At 61.5% G+C, this 18,643-nt stretch overlaps 1 protein-coding gene across 1 annotated transcript in view; it reads left to right on the top strand.

The window, feature by feature from the left end:
• Positions 1-221: 221 nt before the first annotated feature.
• MYO15A (myosin XVA) overlaps positions 222-18,643 on the top strand; it is a 67,997-nt gene continuing 49,575 nt past the window's right edge. Inside the window, exons 1-20 of the mRNA XM_019512574.1 lie at positions 222-440; positions 522-4,052; positions 5,950-6,029; positions 6,533-6,596; positions 6,980-7,089; positions 7,533-7,607; positions 7,924-8,014; positions 9,618-9,721; positions 11,022-11,085; positions 11,165-11,278; positions 12,014-12,175; positions 12,609-12,722; positions 13,026-13,084; positions 14,069-14,192; positions 15,750-15,845; positions 16,105-16,236; positions 16,920-17,045; positions 17,223-17,300; positions 17,957-18,111; positions 18,387-18,432. Of these exons, the coding sequence (XP_019368119.1) occupies positions 222-440; positions 522-4,052; positions 5,950-6,029; positions 6,533-6,596; positions 6,980-7,089; positions 7,533-7,607; positions 7,924-8,014; positions 9,618-9,721; positions 11,022-11,085; positions 11,165-11,278; positions 12,014-12,175; positions 12,609-12,722; positions 13,026-13,084; positions 14,069-14,192; positions 15,750-15,845; positions 16,105-16,236; positions 16,920-17,045; positions 17,223-17,300; positions 17,957-18,111; positions 18,387-18,432 (5,544 nt within the window). The remainder of the gene's footprint in view (positions 441-521; positions 4,053-5,949; positions 6,030-6,532; positions 6,597-6,979; positions 7,090-7,532; positions 7,608-7,923; positions 8,015-9,617; positions 9,722-11,021; positions 11,086-11,164; positions 11,279-12,013; positions 12,176-12,608; positions 12,723-13,025; positions 13,085-14,068; positions 14,193-15,749; positions 15,846-16,104; positions 16,237-16,919; positions 17,046-17,222; positions 17,301-17,956; positions 18,112-18,386; positions 18,433-18,643) is intronic.

Below are 18,643 nucleotides of genomic sequence, written 5' to 3' on the forward strand. Positions count from 1 at the left end.
TCCTCGCGCTGCTAAAGAGACCGTCTGAGCGGCTCGCGGAGGCATCTGCACAGCACGAGCGTGGGGCTTTGAACCCTCGTCCCCACCTCCTCTGCTCAAAGGAGCGGCACGGGCAGGGGCGACCTCCCGCATCGACGCGGCTCTAAACCGCCCCCCTGCTCGGGTGACGTATGGGGAGGCCGTGCCCGGGCACTGGAGCATGAACCCGCAGCAGCCCCAACATGGCTGGCAAAAAAGGCAAGGAGGAGAGCAAGGGAGCGAAAGCCGATGCCAAAGGGGGCAAAGGGAAGGAGTCGGCCAAGGGCAAAGGGAAGAAGGGGAAGAAGGATGAGGTCGATGAGCCGGAGGAGGCGTCAGACACCGAGCTGACGAAGGGTGATGCCGTGGAGGGGGACGAAGAACAGGCAGAGGCGGCGCCGGTGGAAGTGGCCGAGGAAGCGGTAGAGGAAGTGGAGGAGGACCCGAAAAAGAAGAAAGGGAAGGACAAAAAGGGAGCAGCTGCCAGAGCTGCCGGCAAGAAGCTGGGCAAGGGGAAGAAGGGGCAGGTGGAAGAGGAGAGCAAGGAGGGGGCCAAGGCAGAAGATGACTCCGATAAGAAAACGAAGAAGAAAGGTGTCTTCCAGCTGGCCGATGCCAAGGGGAAGAAAGGGGCCAAGAAAGGTTTTGGCAAAGGCCAGCTGAAAAGGGCTGGCAAGGAGGCGAAGGAGGAGGCCGCGCCGGCGAAGGAGGAGGCCGAGCCAGCCCAGGAGGAGGCCGCGCTGAAGCCGAAGAGGAGCCTGAAGAGCACGTCCAAGCTCTTCCTGGGTTTCAAGAAGAAGGGGCCGAAGCCCTCCAAGAAGGGCCAGTTCAAAAACGCCTCCCGGTTCTTCTGGGGGCTGAACAAAAGCAGCACGAAGAAGAGGAGGAAGGCCAAGAACAAGGCGGTGCTGAAATCCACCTCCAACCTGATGGTGCGCTTTAAGGGCCTGGGGAAGAAGCAGAAAGAAGAACCTGGCAGGAGCCCAAAGAAACCTTCCTACCTGCTGATTAAGCTGGGAGGGAAAGCTGAGGAGGGCGCCGGGTCCTCTGGCAGCCCGCTCCCTCCCGCAACAAAGGAGAAATTCAAGCCCCGAGCTCAGATCCTGAGCAAAGTGTCGGCCGCCACTAGCTGGCTGACCAGAAAGTTCCTCTTCAAAGAGGACGACCGGCTTTCCTCCCAGGAGAGGTCCGCCACGCAGCGCCGCCTGTCCCGCATCGGGGCCAAGAAGCTCCCCATCACCTCCGAAGAGGAGCTCGCGCGGCACCGGGCCAGCCTGCACCGTCTTTCCGGAGGGCAGAGTCTCTACGGGCCCGGGGGAGAGGACTGCGGGCACCAGGCAGGTTTGGGACAAGGCGGGCCCTCCAAGCACTACATGCACTGCGGGGCGAGCGGGTACGAGGACTTCCCCGAGCCCTCGCCGTACCATGGCTACCGCCAAGGAGCAGGCGGCTCCTATAGCCCCCCAGTGCCGTATGGCTACCCGGATGAGGAGAGCTACTTCCAGGCACCAGGCAGTTATGGGGACGGGTATGGAGGGGCGTCAAATTTTGAGACCTACCCGGGCGAGGAGGTGGAAGACGAGTACGGGCTGTACGCGCACGGCGGGGACTATTATGATGACCCCCTGCAGAGCCAGTACGGCTACGAGGAGTACGAAGACCAGAGCGCCGCGGCCCCGGCCCGCTACTCCCTGTACGAGCCCTACGACCACTACGGGGGGGACGCGGACTACTACGAGGACCAGGCGGGGCTGGACGGCTACTACGAGGACCAGTACAGTGCCCCCAGTGGGAGTTACGGCCCGGGGGCCGAGGACACGGGGTACCCAGATGACGACTACCCTCCGGGTGAAACAGGTTACGACGACTACGCGTGGGCGCCTCATGCTCAGGCTTCCTACAACCCTTACGCCTACCCCTTGGACGACATCCTGGAGCTGGAGGAGGCAGAGAACGGGGATGGGGATTATCCCTTCTTCGAGGAGCCGGGCCCCGAGGACGTGCTGCCCTCCCGGCTGCCGCTGAACAGGCAGTTCCGGCTCTTCCCCAGGCCGCAGGTGAAGCTGTTCGGCCAAGACAAGCTGGACGTCACCCTCCCGCCGTCCCCGCACCTGCAGCAAGAGGAGGACGACTACAACCCCTACGAGCCGCGCGCCGCGCCCTTCAGCCCGTTCGGGGGCCACCCGGGCAGCTTGCCGGGCACGCGGGCTCCCGACGCGCCGGCCAGGCAATACGGGAGCAGCCCCCTGGGCCAGTTCTTACTGAAGTCCCTCTCCCAGCCCAAACCCATCCTGAAGCACCGGGGGCCGGAGGCGAAGGAGAGGCCCCCCACGCCGGCTCCCTTCCGGCGGGTGGTCTCCTCGCTGTTCGCTCAGAGGCAGGCGTCGTCCCCGCAGCCCTCGGCCAGGCCGAGCGCCACGTCTTCCCCCAAGCCGGGCCGGTCGCCGTCGGCTCAGCTCGCCGTGAGGCGGTTCGACATCCCCCAGGACGACCCGCCGCGCCGGCCCCCGGCGGCCGAGCCGGCCTACAAGCGCTTTGGCCACAAACTGGCTGGCATGGGGGCCCTGGACCCGCCGCTGAGAAAATTCGGGCACAGCAATAATAACAACGCCCAGCGGCTTTCCCCGCAGCCTGCCCGGCAGAGCGAGGCCCGCTGCCCCTCACCAGACTCCGGCTCCAGGACGCAGCCGGGACCCCGCGGTCCCCCTCCATCCCTGCGCTCCCTCGTGCGGACCGCGGGCTCCTCCGCTGCCCCTTCTCCCTCGCCGAGCAGGCCCATCGGGGCCCGAGACGGGGCGTCCTCCTCCTTCTCCGCCTCGTGGGGGCCCAACCCCACTGGGGCCCCGGCACGGAGAGACTCCACCTTCCTGTGCGTGGCAGCTCATGACCGTTTCATGAGCCAGCGCGTCTCCTCCCCGCGGCCCGCGCCGAGGTGTGCCAGAAGCCTGCGGAGCGACAGGCAGGCGCCCCTCAAAACCGGCCTGCTGCGTTTCGCCGCAGACGCGCTCAGCTCAGGCTTCCCGGTCGCCTCCGCGCCGCCTCGCCTGCGCCCACGGCAGTCCGGCTCCTTTCCTGCCGCGGGGAGGAGCGTGAGCCACGCGTCGCTGCTCCCCCAGGCGTGGAACAGGCAGACGGAGCCCCCCACCAAGGCCGTGAAGCCTGTCATAAGGAGCCAGTTCATGAAGCAGCTGGGCCGCCCCCCCGGCTCCCTGTCCCCCCGCGAGCTTGGCCAGACCCCCTCCTCGCAGATGCTGGCGGGTCAAGGCGGGCGGCGCGTTACCATCCAGGAGGCTCCCAAGTCGGCCCACGAGTGGGTGCCCGCCGTCCTGGAGGACTACGGGCCCACCGGCAGCAAGGCCTCTGTGCGGGACGGAGAGGTGGTCCCGAGGGCCTGGGACGTGCTGCGGGCAGCCGACGCAGACCCCACCACGCACAACCCCTTTCTGCAGCAGGACGGGCAGCCCCGGGCGAGCTGGGGTGCAGCGCCCAGGGGGAACCCTTTCCTGAAGCGGTTTGGACAGCCGGGTGCCAGCTCCCCGCAGCACTTGAGGTGCCCCCCTGCGCAGGGACCCTCTCAGAAGCCAGCATCCCCCACGCCGTCGCCCAGGCTCGGTCAGGCCTTCAGCTGGGCCCCCTCCGTGCCGGAGGACTACGAGCCGCCGGGCGTGTACGTGAACGAGGACCTGCTGACGGATGAGGGCGCAGGGCGGTACGCGGTGGTGACGCCGCAGATCCAGCGGCTGAGCTCCTTCCAGCGGGCGTCTCACCGCTACAAGCAGCACTGGTCCAACCAGCACACGGTGCACATCCGCGAGATGCCCAGCGTCTGGTGCTCGGAGAGCGGCGTCCGCCACCTGCCCAGCGAGACCCGCCGGTGGGCCAGCCAGCGAGGAGGAGGAGGAGGAGGAGGAAGGGGTGGCCGAGGGGGCACCGCATCTGGACACCTGACTCGCCATGCCTCGCTGCCCGCTCGGAGAGATGGAAGCCGCTGGCCCGTGGTCATTGGGGGCAAGAGGCTGGCCTGGGCCAAGAAGGTAATGTCGGTGCTACTTGCGGGGCCAGTGAGGGCAGGCTTCAGCCTCAGGGCTTTGCCCTGCAAGGGTCCCCGGGGGTGTGCACCGATTCGGTGCCAGCTAACACCCCTGGTGGGGGAGTGCAAACTCCCAGGGGCTGGGACCGGCCCTGGTGCCGATGCGTGAGTCACGGGGGCGCGGTGGCAGAGCCTCCACACTACGCTCAGCAGCGTTGGAGGCAATGGTGCACTGTACGCTCTGCGTTGCTCAGAGAGGCGGCCGGTTGCTTTGTGAAGCCGGCAAGGATACGAGGGGTTGCAATCAGATCCTGCCTGCTCATGGGGTTACCGTACTGCTCTTGGCAGTGCCCTGAGCCACCCCCCTGCCCTCACCCCATCCCCATTCAAGGGGTGCTGATGGGGAGCTAGCACCAGGGCAGCTCCAGGAAGCCAGGAGCCCAGCGGTGCTGCTCTCCACTCTTGCCTGCGAGCCGCCCTCGGACATGAGAGTTCAGAAGCGTCTTATCCCACAAACCATCCATTGTAGGCTGGGTCTCCCCTGCTGCCTGGGCTGTGGGCACTAATCCAGCCTGTGATGGCTGGACTGTAGTGGGGGGGCACGGTGGTGCTCAGTAGGGCAGAAGACCTAGGGGACCTGTGTCCTCCTGGGGCTGGCATGGCCACTCGCAGCCCATTGCCCCCAGCTGCCCAGGCCCAGCGCGGGAGCTGGGCTGAGCAAACCCAGCAGGCGCTGGCTGCTCCCAAAAGCCCCGAGCCCTCCCCACCGCTGCGGGGGCATCCAGGACACGCGGTTACCGGGAGACGCGTGACCTCTGTCCTAGGTGTGGGACGACAGCACCGAATGCAAATGCGGGGACCTGATCTGCGGGCAGGCGCTGCGCTGGAACAGGAGGAGAGATTTAATTAGGCTAGGACGACTCTTGGCAGGCGCGGGCTGGCAGGGATCGCATGCACCCCCTGCCCCCAGCCCGCCTCACCTTGTGCTGGGATACGCTTACCTGGGCGCTGCCTGCCCGGCCCCAGCCGGCGCGGGCTGGACTCCCTCCAGGTGGCTCCTGTGGTCATTGAAACGCTCCCGTGGTTACTGCCTGGCCTTGCGAAGCCACTGACTCTTAGTTACTTTGGCTTTTCATAGAGGAGCCGGTGCTCCATGGCTACAACCGATGCTGCTGGAGGCGTTTAGGGCCCTTTAGACAGAGCGCAAGAGAATGGGCCCAAGGGTGTGACCCAGCCTTGGCTGGGGAAGGAGAGCCACGGCTCCTTGACTCCCAGGGGCTCCCGCACCTGCAGCGTGGCCTGTCTGGGCCGTGCCCGGCTCTGTGCTCGTGTGTGCAGTGCTGAGGACCGACATGGTGCAGGGAAGAGCCCTGGGTGGGCTAGAGCCAGCGGGAGCTGGGCTGGGGTGCAGCACCCCGGGCTTCAACCCTTGGAGCAGTGCCCTGCCCTCTTCCTGCTCACGTCCCTCTCCGGCCCCTGGCTGAGTCCTGCAGGATGGAGCAGGGATGCGTGTCCCTACAGCTGCTCCAGCACTAGCCAGGGCTCCTCGCATCTCCCCCTGCTCGTTCCATGCCTCGTCCTCACTTCGGTGCCTGGTGCCCCCTCCCCATTGCAGCCTAGCTGGCCTGTCCCCTAGCAAGCATGGGCTGGGCTCATGCAACGAAGGGCCCTGACAGCAGGGGAGCAGGTGGGGTTCGTTCTCCCCCTCTGGTTGCATCTTTCCGCAGGGGTTGCTGCAGAGCACCCCACCTTGCCCCCAGCTCTGCATGCTCAGTTTGCCCTGCCGGGGAGCAACCACTGTTGGAGCGCAGCACCGAGTCATGGCCGGCGCACCCCCCAACCCACCCCTGCGTGTGCCCCTGGCCCCTCTTGTAACCACGTGTCCCACCGTCCATGCACAGATGCACGCTATCCGCCACCTGCCCTACCTGTTCCGGGAGTGCCGGGAAGAGGATGGCGTGGAGGACATGACGCAGCTGGAGTGAGTGACGGGCAGGTGCAGGCGGCTGGTCCCAGTGGGGACACGGGGCCCAGGGTGCAAGCCTGGGAGCTGTCGGGGCTACAGCAGCGTGACAGCTCTGCCCCCTATCTCCTGTGTGATCCTGGACACGTCACAGCCCTCTCCCCGCAGCCCCCGTGTCCCTTGTTTACTGACATGGCAAGCGCCGTGGGCAGAGGCTGCCTCTCCCTGCATCTAGGTACAGCACCATGCACGGTGGCATCCCCAGGCACCAACTTACAGACACAGTCCTCCCGCTGCTGTGACCAGCTCCTGCAGATGCACGGCAGCTCCTCTGACCCCCTAGAAGATGCTGCCAGCCTCTCTGGCCATCTCCACTTGCCACCGCCTGCCTGGGGTGGATTCCCTCGCCCCCACCTGGGTAGCCATGAGCTGAGCCCGGGTGCCCGGGTTCCTGCCCATAGGGTTTTCTGGCCATCAGCTGCCTTTGCTGGGGGCGACAACGGGTCTGTGCTCTGTTGCAGGGACCTGCAGGAGTTCGTGGTGCTGTATAACATCAGGAAGAGGTTTGAGCACGAGCTGATCTACGTACGTTCCCAGCGGCGGGAGGGACTCGGAGCTTTGTACGGGGCCCTGCGGTGTCTCCCGGAGGGGCCTGGCCCTGGCCCTGGCGGCGGTTGCTTCCCCCAGATCCATGTGTTGGGTGGGGTTGGGGTCAGCACACCTGGACACTTGGGTTTTGGCCCCGTTCTGTCTCTGCTTGCTGTTCAGTGCTGTGTCTCTCCTTTGGGGGGGACGCTCCCCAGAGAGGTACCGGGGCTCAGGGGAGTCCTTCTGGCCTTGCATGCAAACCTTGATCATCCTTCCTGGCTCGGGGGCTCAGCTCGCCCCTACACCTCCTCTTCCGTGGTGCAGCGGCCAGACCACTCCACTAACCAGCTCTCCCTCTGCACCCCCTCTTCCGCCAACAGACCTATATTGGAAGCATCTTGGTGTCCGTGAACCCCTACAAGATGTACAACATCTACGGGACGGACCAGGTGCTGCAGTACGAAGGGAAGGCGCTGGGCGAGAACCCACCGTAAGCACTTCTAGCTGGCATGGCCCCGGGGGCTGGACACCGCCTGGCTTGTCACAGCTGCTTCTGAGCCGATACAACTGTGGTGCGCTGTAGAGCTGAGCACCCTGCTTCAACCTGAGCTCAGGCTGTCATGACTGGGGACCCGGGCCTAGGAGCCGTGGCTCCTGAGAGTACTCCTTCCTCTGCCCAGGGAGCTGGCGTCCAGCTGCTGGGATACTCCGCGAGTCCTGGCAATGGGCTGGGGACACTGCAGTGGGTGGGTGACTTGGTGTTGGTCCCTGTGTGGATAACTAAAGCACGGACCATGGGGGCGACTAGGGAGACAGCGCTGGCTTGGCTCCAAGCAGCGGAGGGTCTGTGGACCAGGAGGGGAGGCTGATGGGACCCTGCAGAGCAAGAGTGTTTTAGCCTGAGCAATCCCACATCTGGCTTCCCCTTCACAGGCATCTCTTCGCTATTGCAAACGTCGCCTACAGCAAAGTGATGGATGCCAAACGCAACCAGTGTATTATCATCAGGTGAGAGCCTGCTGTGAGGGCCACGTGCCCCTTCCTCTCAGAGAGGGGGTCCCTGTGGGGCTGGGTCGGGGCTGGTTGGCAGAGTCTCTGCCATGCCAGACCTGTTCTGCAGCAGGATGGGAGATGCTCCTCCCTGGCCGGCCCCTGGTGTCTTTACCCAGCCCTGAACTCCTTCAGTTCGCGATGAAGTCACCCCTGGTCCGGGGTCTTTGCCCGTTGCAGTCAAGGGGACTTTGCTGTTTTCCTATGAGACCAGGGCTCTGCCGGCCCGGCTCTGATCCTTCTCACGTGAAGGGGCCTGGTCTTTGCTTTCCAGTGGTGAAAGTGGCTCAGGCAAAACAGAAGCCACCAAGCTGATCCTGCGTTACCTGGCCGCGGTCAACAAGAAGCGCAGCGCAACACAGCAGGTACGGCGTTCCCGCCAGAGACCCTGTGTTGTTGCTGGGGGGTGGGGGGTGTTTGACGTGGAGGTGCTGACATCTTCCCCCGATATACCCAGAATGCACTGCAGGGGCCTTGCCCCAGGTATACCCGGCGCGCCCCCTTGGCACCCCTGCCTGCTGGACGCCCGGCAGATGTGGCCGTCCCCCAGGCACGTGTCTAACGCCGGTGGAGCTGCTCTGTTCTCTCTATGCAACGCAGGCTCCTCGCAGCCACTTCTCCCCAGGGCTTCCAGTTTTCTGCCCAACCACACATCCTTGTGATGCGCTTGGGCTCTCCAGGCTCCATCCTGCCACTGGTTCCCCTGATGGAGCTGGGAGCTGCCCTTGGCAATGAGCAGCATTGCAAACCGGCTCAGCTCCATGGGGGCAGCAGGCTGGCTTCCAGTGCCTAGGAGCAAATCAGAGCTCTCTCAGCACATGCAGTGCCTCACCTGCCCCTCGCTGCCTGCGTGCTACTGACCCTGCTCCCATTGCTCCCCTGCTTCCTGCCGGCTCCTCTAGATAAAGGTACACGGTTGTGCGTGTGGCGCTGCATGGCCTGCCGTGTCCTCTCCCTGGGGCTCAGTCCTGCTGCTCTGCGCTCAGAGGAGCTTTGCCTGACTCGGGCTGGCAGCCTGGAGCCTTGTGCATGGTTTTGCAGTGAATAACTTCTTGCTGGCTCCATATGTTGCCCTTCGCTCATCTTTCCTGCCTTCAGCCATAATCAGGGGGGAGCTACAGACCCCAGCACCCTTTCAACCAGCTGAGACCCCTATGACCCCCTTCATTACCCAGCCATGGGCTCCTGGCACTGTGCGAGCTGCTGCTGCTGCATCTGATTAGGAGTTTGCTGCATTCACCTCCTCCCTCTGCAAAGCTCGGTGGGGATTGCTTGCCTAGAAGAACTCAAAGGAGTGAAATCCAGGTCCCTTCTCACTCCTGCTCAGCTCCACGTGCAGCGTGGAGGCACCGTTTAATCAGGAGCTCACAAAGAGAGGTTGCCACGGGCTGAGGTCTCCTATCCCTGAGCACCGTGGGGGGCTGATTTCCACCCCCAAGCTGAGGGTGGGAGCCCTCTTGGAGCCCTGATGGATGGGCCAAGGCTGCAGGCACCAGCTTGCCGGCAGCCCCTCCGAGTCCCAGACAGGGCCAGGCCTCGGCATGGCAGGAGGTGTGTGGCCAGGTCCCTTGGCCAGGAGCCTGCCCCGAAGAGCTGACAGCTCCCCCGCCACCGGTGACTTCTCTGTTGCATGTTTCTGGCTTGGGTTTGACGTGGCTTGGCTCCGTGTTTCACCCGGTCTCCCTGGGTGTCCCGCGAGGCGGTGGGCTTCTCCCTGGTCGCATGGGGGCAGTGGCCGTGTACTCTTGCACCTACGGAAAGCTGTGCACCATTGTGGAAGTCAGCACCAGGGCAAGGGCTGGGCCTGGGGATGGAGACATCACTTCCACCCCAGCCCTGGGGAGCTGAGGGCGTTATCCCCTTGCTGCCGGCTGGCTCGGTTGTGTTGAGGAGGGACCCGTCGCCCAGGGTCCTGGCTTCGTCCCCAGGCTGACCGGCCCCTCCCGTTCTCTCCGTCTGGCGGGGCAGATCCTGGAAGCGACGCCCTTGCTGGAATCCTTCGGAAATGCCAAAACCGTGAGGAACGACAACTCCAGCAGGTTTGGGAAATTTGTGGAAATCTTTCTGGAGGAGTAAGTAACACCAAGCCGGCATGCAACGCCTTGCCCCTTCCCTTCCTCATGCTGCGCGTGTCCTGCCCTGCCCTCCCCGGTCCCACCTCTGTGCTGCCCCGTTGCGACCCCGGTAGGTCCCCTCGGGTGACGTGGCTTCTCATTTCCCGTTCCCCTCCGAAGCAACGGCTGCCCCTTTGTGTCCTTGCCCCTGGGGCAAGGGTCTGCTTTCAAGCCCACAACGCCGGGCCAGCTGCTCAGCCACAGTGGTGACTTCTGCCTGTAGCTGGGTGGTTGAGCACAGGCCCACGCAGTTGCTGGCTCTGCAGAGGCAGCTGTGATGATGGCATGAGCCACTGCCCTGGGCAATATCCCTCCTCCTTGGCTCTGCCATCCCAGGTGACACAGACCCATCCCAGGGCTGGTGCCACCTCGCCAGCCTGCAGAGGTCATGGTGGGCATGAAGGGCTTTAAATGGGGATAGCACATAAATAGCTGCCCCACCACCACCACGTGAGGCCGGGGCTTCTTGGCCTTTCAGATCTGCCTCCTTTCTCATCAGTCCTGGGAAAGCAGCTGCGGTAGCGTCCTTGTCGGTCTCTCCATCCGTTTGGACACTGGCCACCTCCCTGAATGCATGGGTGCAGGGGGCTCAAACACCATTGGAGCCTTCTCGGGCTGGAGGGGACCTCTTGGGTCACTAGTCCAAGCCCTTGTGTGGATGCAGGGTGCACTGATCCCGTGTCAGCCCGTCTGGAGGAGCGGAGGAGTCTCCGTCCCTGCCCACTCTCAGGCCTGGCCCTCCTTGGTACCAGGCTTTAGCACAGGGGATTTAACCGCCAGTCCCGCTGTGCCGGGCTGAGGTAGCCAGCCTGTGGTCTCTGCTGGCTGCACAATGGCAGGGACCAAGTGGAGAGGCTACTCCTGGCTCTCCCTTGGCTGCGCTGGGGCATGGGCAGGTGACCGCAATGCAGCTGGGCAGCAGGCTGCTCCTCTCTGGGAGTCCAGAGCTCAGTGGATGAGGTCAAATGCCCGGACAGTGCTGGGCACAGGGGTGAGATGCCTGGCTGGCAGGGACCACTCTGCGATCACTCTGGCAGGGGACTGAGCTGGTTGCTGATTTGGGTTCAGGGAGGAATTCCCATCTGAGCAGCCCGTGGGCTTCTTCTGGCCCATGGAGTGGGTATGGGAGTAGGGTGGCGTGGGAGTGTCTCTCCCACCCAGGGCCCTGTACTGGCGGCAGACGGGGTGCGAGCGGACCCTCACTGTCGTCCGCCTATTGAGACGGCCAAGCCCAGACGCTAATCTTTGTCTCTCCCAGCGGCTTTATCTGTGGTGCCATAACCTCGCAGTACCTTCTTGAGAAATCAAGGATTGTGTTTCAGGTGAGTCCCCATGTCCCCCCACCACCCCACGGCCACCTATGACACTACCCCAATGCTTTCTCCGTCCATTGTGTCGTAGGCCAAAGACGAAAGGAACTATCACATATTCTACGAGATGCTGGCCGGCCTTCCTTCCCAGCAGAAGCAGCGATTCTTCCTGCAGGAAGCAGAAACGTACTATTATCTGAACCAGGTGGGCAGCCCCCAGCCATCAGGCTTCCCCGCTGGACCTGGGAATGATGGTGCAAGGCCCTGTGCAAGCACGTCGGCAAAGCTGGTGCCCCCCACACTGACCCGGCAAGCTAGCAGACGATCCTGCATGGCGATGCCTGTCTGCGGCTGGCACAAGGTCCCTGCCCTTGTGACATCCGGGTTGCTCCCGGGACCCTGGCGTTGGGTCAGTACAGATAGTTTCTGTGCCTGGTTTGCACAGCGAGGCCTCACATGGAGCACCGTGTCTAGTTTTGAGCGATGCTCTTCACGGGTGTTGTAGATAAACTGGAAGGAGGCCAGTGGAGAGCAACAGGGATGACTGGAAGCTGGGCAACATGGTGCACAAGGAAAGGTTGGCAGGACTGGGATTATTTAGTCTGGAGAAGAAAGGACAAAGGGGGGATTTGATAACAGTCTTCAAATACAAAAGGGGTTATTATAAAGAGGGTGGTGGTAGTCTATTCTCCCCATCTCCAGGGGACGGGAGAAGCATTGCAACCAGGGGGAGATGGAGGTGGAATAACAGGAAGGACTTTCTCACGGTAAGGGAGGTTCCCTAGAGAGGCTGTGGAGTCTCCTTGTATGAGCATCTTAGACAGACCTTTGTCTGGGGTGGTTTTGACCAGGTTGACCCTGCCATTAGTGGGGGGTTAGGCTAGCGGTGGCCTCCTAAGGGTCCTGCCAGCCCCCCGTCCTCTGCTGTAAACCTGCACAGGGAGGTAACTGCGAGATCTCTGGCAAGAGCGATGCCGAGGATTTCCGGCGGTTGGTGACGTCCATGGAGAACCTGAACTTCAGCATCGAGGACCAGAACAGCATCTTCCGCATCCTGTCTTCCATCCTCCACCTGGGGAACGTCTACTTTGAGAAATACGAGGTAACCTGCTCTGGGCGCAGAGCAGCGCAGGGGCCCGGGAGCCGGAGATGATGTTGGCAGTCTCCGAGACATGCCCTGCAGTGTGAGACCCCCCCACGCTGTGACTCCCCCCCACCACAGCAAGGGCAGATGTGGCTCAGGGTTGAACCCAGGCCTCAATATTTCCCTTTCCTGGAGTTTCTGGTCCCCAAACACTGCTGGCGCTGTGGCCAGATTCATGGAGGTATCAGGGCAAGCCAAAGGAAGGGGGCTCTGTGCTGTGACTTTGGCCGTGGGCTGGCACAAATCAGCAGAGCCCAGCTGACACCAGGGGAGCTGCATTGATCCTCCGCTGCTGGGGGTGTGGGGCTGTGCTCCCACAGAGATGGGGACGCATCCCCGTGTGCGGTGCTCCGGCCCACGGCGTCCCACCCCAGCACCTGCTGTGTTGCAGACGGACTGCCAGGAGGTCGCGTCGGTCGTGAGCGCGAAGGAGATCCTCACAGTGGCCGAGCTGCTGCAAGTCTCGCCGGAGGGGCTGGAGAGAGCCATCACCTTCAAAGTGACGGTAAGAGGCTGCAGAGCTGCCTGGCTGGGCAGTGGTGGGTGCTGCCGTGGGGAGGAGATGGACAACAGGGCCAGGTCCTGCCCACCTCCCACTACTTCTCCTCTTCCCTGGTGCATGGGATGGGATTTCCCTTTCATTTGCCACCACTGGAGGCCGTCCACCTCATCCCTCTCCACCTCTTGGCCCCCTCAGCTCAGGCGCTGCCAGGCTGGGGGGCAGCGCTCGTGGAGGGGGTGGCCTGGGCTGGTCGTGCCCAGGGCTGCACTGGTCTCAGCACTGGTTTGTCTCTTCACCTCTCCTCAGGAGACGCTGAGGGAGAAGATTTACACCCCCCTCACTGTCGAAAGTGCTGTTGATGCCAGGTAACAGGACGCCGTGGTGGTGGTGATGGGGGGTGGGCGGAGGTTGGGATCCATACAGCGTGGCAGATCCCTTAGCAGAGCAGGCTTTGACACCGGTGTCTCCTTTGAAACGCGTGTCTCATGTCTAGGGTCGTGTCCTAACCACTGGGCTGTTCCTCCTCCCCCCACCCTGGTGAAGGCCCCATCCCATGTGCCACACTTTCACCACCCCTCCTTGGAAGACCCCGGACTCAGCCTGGTGCACAAGCAGGGCATCCTCTCCTTGTGCCCCTGCCCCATGCCAGAGATGCACTGAGAGCACCTTTCTAGTTTGGGTGCCAAGGCACGAGGACCTCTGAGCCCCTCTCTTTGCACCATCCAGGGCTCAAGATGGAGCTAGAAATGGCCGTAGCCCGCAGGCCCGCTTTGCTGGTCTGCCTCCAGCCACGCGGGAAAATTTGAGCAGCTCAGGCACATAATCACTTGCCTCCTTTTCCTCTAGAGTGGAAAAATTAAGTGAGGCATGACAAAGCATCTGACAGAAAGCTGCTTCCTACAAAAGCCAGTTAGTCTCTGTGGTGCCGGCCTGGGGGGAAAAAACAAGGGCTTGCTGGTGGAAATCAGGGAAGAGGAGGCAAATGAAGCCAGTGGATGCTCTGGCCCAGGGCGCTCTGCAGTGCATGTGGCTGGGGTTAGGGCTGTCCGCCTGCCAGGTGAATATAGGTGCCTTGGGTACACGGCTTGGGGCACCTGGCTGCCCTTTGCTGGGCACCAGCAATTCCCATCACCTTACTGATAGAAATAAGGACTCCAAACCAGCTTGAATGCCACTGAGATGCTTTGCCACGGTTTAGCCGGGTCCCATGCAATGCCAGGACAGATTGGGAGGCGATGTCAGGGGTGGGAGTGAGTGCTGCCAGGTGCCTGGAGTGGCTGGCACTGAGTCTGGCAGCTCATGTGCTCTCCTGTCTCCCAGCAGCTGTGCTTATCTTGTCTCTCTTCCAGAGACGCCATTGCCAAGATATTGTACTCCCTGCTCTTCAGCTGGCTCACAGACAGGACCAACAAGCTGGTCTACCCCAAGCAGGAGGCTCTCTCCATTGCCATCCTGGATATCTACGGGTTTGAGGTGAGCCCGGCTCCATCCCAGTCCTGACAGGTCCGGGTGGTGCTCAGAGCACCATGAGGGATGCTGGGCATAGCTGTGGGGGCTCTGGAGCATTTCCCACTGCTGAAGGTGGGAGCCGGACACAGGGAAGCCCCATAGGTGTGGATGTGCACCACAGGGCACTCTGACACCGGGGCCTGCTGGCCGCCGCAACATGGCTTGGAGGGAAGAGGGATGGAAATCAAGGACCTTGTGAACTCAAGAGACAGGTTATAATTCCCTTCCCTGCCCACACGACATCTCCAGCTACAGGAACCTTTTCTGTGGCTTCCACGGCTTTACCCTCCTGCTTTCCCCAGTGGCCCCAGAGTCTCTTTTGCTCACCTGTTTCCTAATGTGTGGCCTAGTGTGGCCCTAGTTCAGGGACGGGCAGAACGCGGCCCACCAGGCCATTCCATCCGGCCCGCAGGACTCCTAAAAAATTTAGAAAATGAATATTTATCTACCCCTGGCTGCCTGTCATATGGCCCTTGAAGGCTTGCCGAAACTCAGTAAGCGGCCCTCCGCCCAAAATAATTGCCCTAGTTATTACAAAGGATCCATGTCTATCACTCCCTCATCCTGGAGGTCCAACCAGCAAGTCCAGGTCCTGCTTGTGCTTTGCAATAGATAGCGCTGTGCACGCACACACACATATACACATGCGCACACACACACGCAAATGAACCCCTAACTCAGGCCAGATCCCCAGCTGGTGCCAGTCTGAGCTGCTGCATTACCTGCAACACAGCTGGATTGGTTTTTGCCAACAGAGACCTGCCCCATCTCTTGTCTCAGTATAAGGCTTGTGTCCCCCACCCCCTGCCAGGTTCTGTCCTTTTAATTCAAGACCAGCCTGGGGCCTCTGCACCAGGGACTGGCCAGCAGCTCTGGGCTGCTTGGGAGGGCTGGTGGATTTGGCTGCTAAGGCAGGCTGCTTGCCCCAGCCTAGACCCAAAGTATCAAAGTGCAGGAAGCAGGTTTCTCCGCTGGGGTTTTTGCAGGTCCCAAAATGGCATCTGCCCAACAGAGCGTGTGTAGGCTCCAGGCTCTCCCCCTTCCCTCCCAGCTCACTGAGACACCCTGATCCATCCCTGGCTCTACTCAGCCCCTGCCATCCCATCAGATCTTCCTAAATGTAAAGCCCCTGGAAAAGCCAGCCTGCAGACTGGGGTCCACCTGCTCCAGGACGCTGCCTCTGACACAAGCTGTGCGGTTTGGTCTCATCCAGCAGCTGCGTTGCTCTCCCAGCGCCATACCTCAGCCTCGGTCCCAGCTTTCCCAGCGTCTCCCTGGCCTGATTCCCTTCTCTCCCCTGCTCGCCATTCTCTCCCTAACCAGTGGCATCCTTTGCTCCCCCAGTCTTGGGCCTTTTCTTGCGCGAGACAGCTGGTAGCAAAGAGTGATACCCTACACACAGCCCCCCTGGGAACCTGCAGACGCATGTGGCTTCGGCTTAAGCCAAACCCAAGTGGAAAGTCTGCAGGGTGCCTCCGTTGTCCCGTGACACTCTCCATACCCCATGTGTCTTTTCCCCAGGATCTCAACTTCAACAGCTTCGAGCAGCTGTGCATCAATTATGCAAACGAGTATCTGCAGTTCTTCTTCAACAAGATCGTCTTCAAGGAGGAGCAGGTGGGTGGGGGAAGCAGCTTGGCACCTTGGCAGTGCCTGGCCATGCTTGAAGGGCACAGGCGTTCCCAAGCCTCCGAGCTGGCAGGGCAGGCCGGGGGGTTATCAGGCCTCTCATTCTGTGCTACCCCGTGCTTGTTCCCCAAGACCTTGCAATCGCGGGGCTCCTTCTGGGCGGTTTATCCCAGGATGGCCCGCGTCGAGGGGCAGCAACCTGCTGATCAGCTCTGAAACCGCGTGGCCTTGGGTGCCGTCCCTGCAGGAGGAGTATATCCGGGAGCAGCTGGAGTGGAGGGAGATCTCCTTCAATGACAACCAGCCCTGCATTGACCTCATTGCCCAGAAGCCCCACGGGATTCTCCGGATCCTGGATGACCAGTGCTCTTTCCCTCAGGTAGCCCCACTGCAGCGGGCTCAGGGCCGGGTCCCATTGCTGTAGTCACTGCAAAGTGCCCAGAAGAGGGGTCACATCTATGCGCCAGCAGCCATGGCAGGTACTGGCCTGAGCTGCAGGGACCAGGCCAAGGCTGAGGTTCTGGGTCTTACTTAATATTCTGCGATATCCTGGATGCATCCCAGGCAGGCACCCAAGGCACCTAGGACAACCCCCTGCTTGAGGCAGGATCAGCCCCATCCAAACCGTCCCAGACAAATCCATTTTCTAACCCCTTAGTAAAACAACATGGTCACAGCACAAGACATAACACCTGAACCTGCCACAGGTAAAGCAAAGGGACCATGGCAGCCAAAGGGTGTTAATATATGCTCAAGAGATCCCAGGAAGAGACCATGCCTGCCTGCCACAGAGGAAGACAAACCCTCCCCTGCACAGTCTATACCAGCCTTACTGCGGGATAAAATTCCTTCGTGACCCCAAGTATGGTGTGGGTCGACCCCAAGTGGAAGGGCAAGACCCTCTAGCCAGGCACCTCCAGCTTTAAGTCCCCCATGCTCAGCAACTCCCCAGCTCCATTTGTCCCACTGCCATAAACCCCGCAGGGGCTGGTGAAGCAGCGATGCTCTGAGCTCATAGTGTGGACCAGTTTTAACCCTGCGCACCCCTTGCCCCATTTCCAGTCCACCGACCACACCTTTCTCCAGAAGTGTCACTACCACCACGGCTCCAATGACTTGTACATCAAGCCAAAGATGCCTCTCCCTGAATTCACCATCCGACACTACGCTGGCAAAGTAACGTACCAGGTGAGCAGCGGAGGCGCGGAGATCTGGGCATCAGATCTAGGGCAGTGCTCGGTAGCCACCCATTCTCTGCCTCTTCCACTTGCTCAAGAACAGTGTGGGGCCACAAGAGGAGGGTGAGGGCACTAAATCCTAAGCCCCATCCTGCCCTGTGAGTGCTAGTAACCTGCTCTCTTCCAGGTGCACAAGTTCCTGGATAAAAACTACGATCACGTTCGCCAGGAAGTCCTGGACCTTTTCATCAACAGCAGAACCAAAGTAAGAGCAACCCCCAGCCCCTGGGGCCATCTGGACTGCCGTGGCTGGGTGGGAGGGCTGTGGGTATGGAGGGCTACCAGTTGCAGGGGTCCAGCAGAGCTTTCTTTTGAACATATGATTGCTACGATGGATGGACTGACCCAAGTAGTGGTCACGTGTGCTGTTATGGGCTCCCCCCCTGGGAAATCTGTTGGCACTGCATGTTGAAGAGCATGTTGTTGGCTTGCTGTTTGCCAAAAAAAATCTGGGGCATCATTCTTCCCTTCCCTGAGGCTGGGGCAGGATGGGATTTGCCTTGCTGCTAACGTCCACGCAAGAAGCTTAAGTGCTGGGAACAGACTGAGAGGGACAGATGCATCTGCCGTCTCACTTTTGGGGTGACCGGTGTGGTTTGTAGATGGACCGGCTCTTCCCCAGGACAGTGCTCCTGGGTTGTGGGCTGTGAGGGAGCAGAAGAGGCCACTGTAGCACTTGGGAGGGCACCCCCGTGCAGGTGTGAGAGGCATGTATTTTAACCATCCCCTGACTTTGGGTGCCTATGAGCCGTCCCTCTCTCATCACGTGTAAGCCCTGAAATGCTCCAAGAGAGCTGCAGAAGCAAAGACATCTCAAAAGACTGGTCTTCCTCCTGTTGCCGCCTCCTCCTCCCCTGCCAGGTGGTGGCCAACCTGTTCTTCGGCTATGCCCAGCTTCTGGCGCAGCAGCAGACGGTGGTGGGGAAGAACAGCACAGTCACGCGGCGGTATAAGGCCCCGACGGTGGCGGCTAAGTTCCAGCAGTCGCTCCTGCACCTGGTGGAGAAGATGGAGAGGTGAGCGAGCTCGGGGCTTTGAGGAGCAGGTATCCAGCTATTGCACTTCCATGGTGGAGGAGATGGGTGAGAGAGATCCAGTAGATCCTTCCTCCTCCTATGGCTGGGGGTAGGCTTCCTCGGAGAGAGCTGCCTGGTGCAGGGTCCTGGCTCGGTACAGGGAAGGGAACTCTCCGGGGCATAATAGCTGCAGAGCTTGCAGAGAGCCTCGTGTCGTCCCAGCTGCTGCTTTGATTCCCCAGAGGATGAGCTCTTCTCTGTCTCTCCCTGATTAGGTGCAACCCTTTCTTCATCCGCTGCATCAAACCCAATGACAAGAAGGTAAGAAGGCGCTGTGCAGCTGGCATGGGGCTGGGAGAAGCTCAGCACCACTTCCCCAACACTAAGGCCATTCCTCAGTGACTTTGTCCTAGCAAGAGATTTCCCACCCGCCTTCCTCCCCATTGCCACTGGTCTTGGGACCAGCACAGAGGGCAGGCTAGGGAAATGGGCTGGTGGGGTGGCCAAGGGAGCAGGGCTAGCTGTCCTAAGA

Source organism: Gavialis gangeticus, unplaced genomic scaffold (assembly GCF_001723915.1).
Source record: "Gavialis gangeticus isolate Ggan-Ray unplaced genomic scaffold, GavGan_comp1, whole genome shotgun sequence".
Taxonomy (NCBI): domain Eukaryota; kingdom Metazoa; phylum Chordata; order Crocodylia; family Gavialidae; genus Gavialis; species Gavialis gangeticus.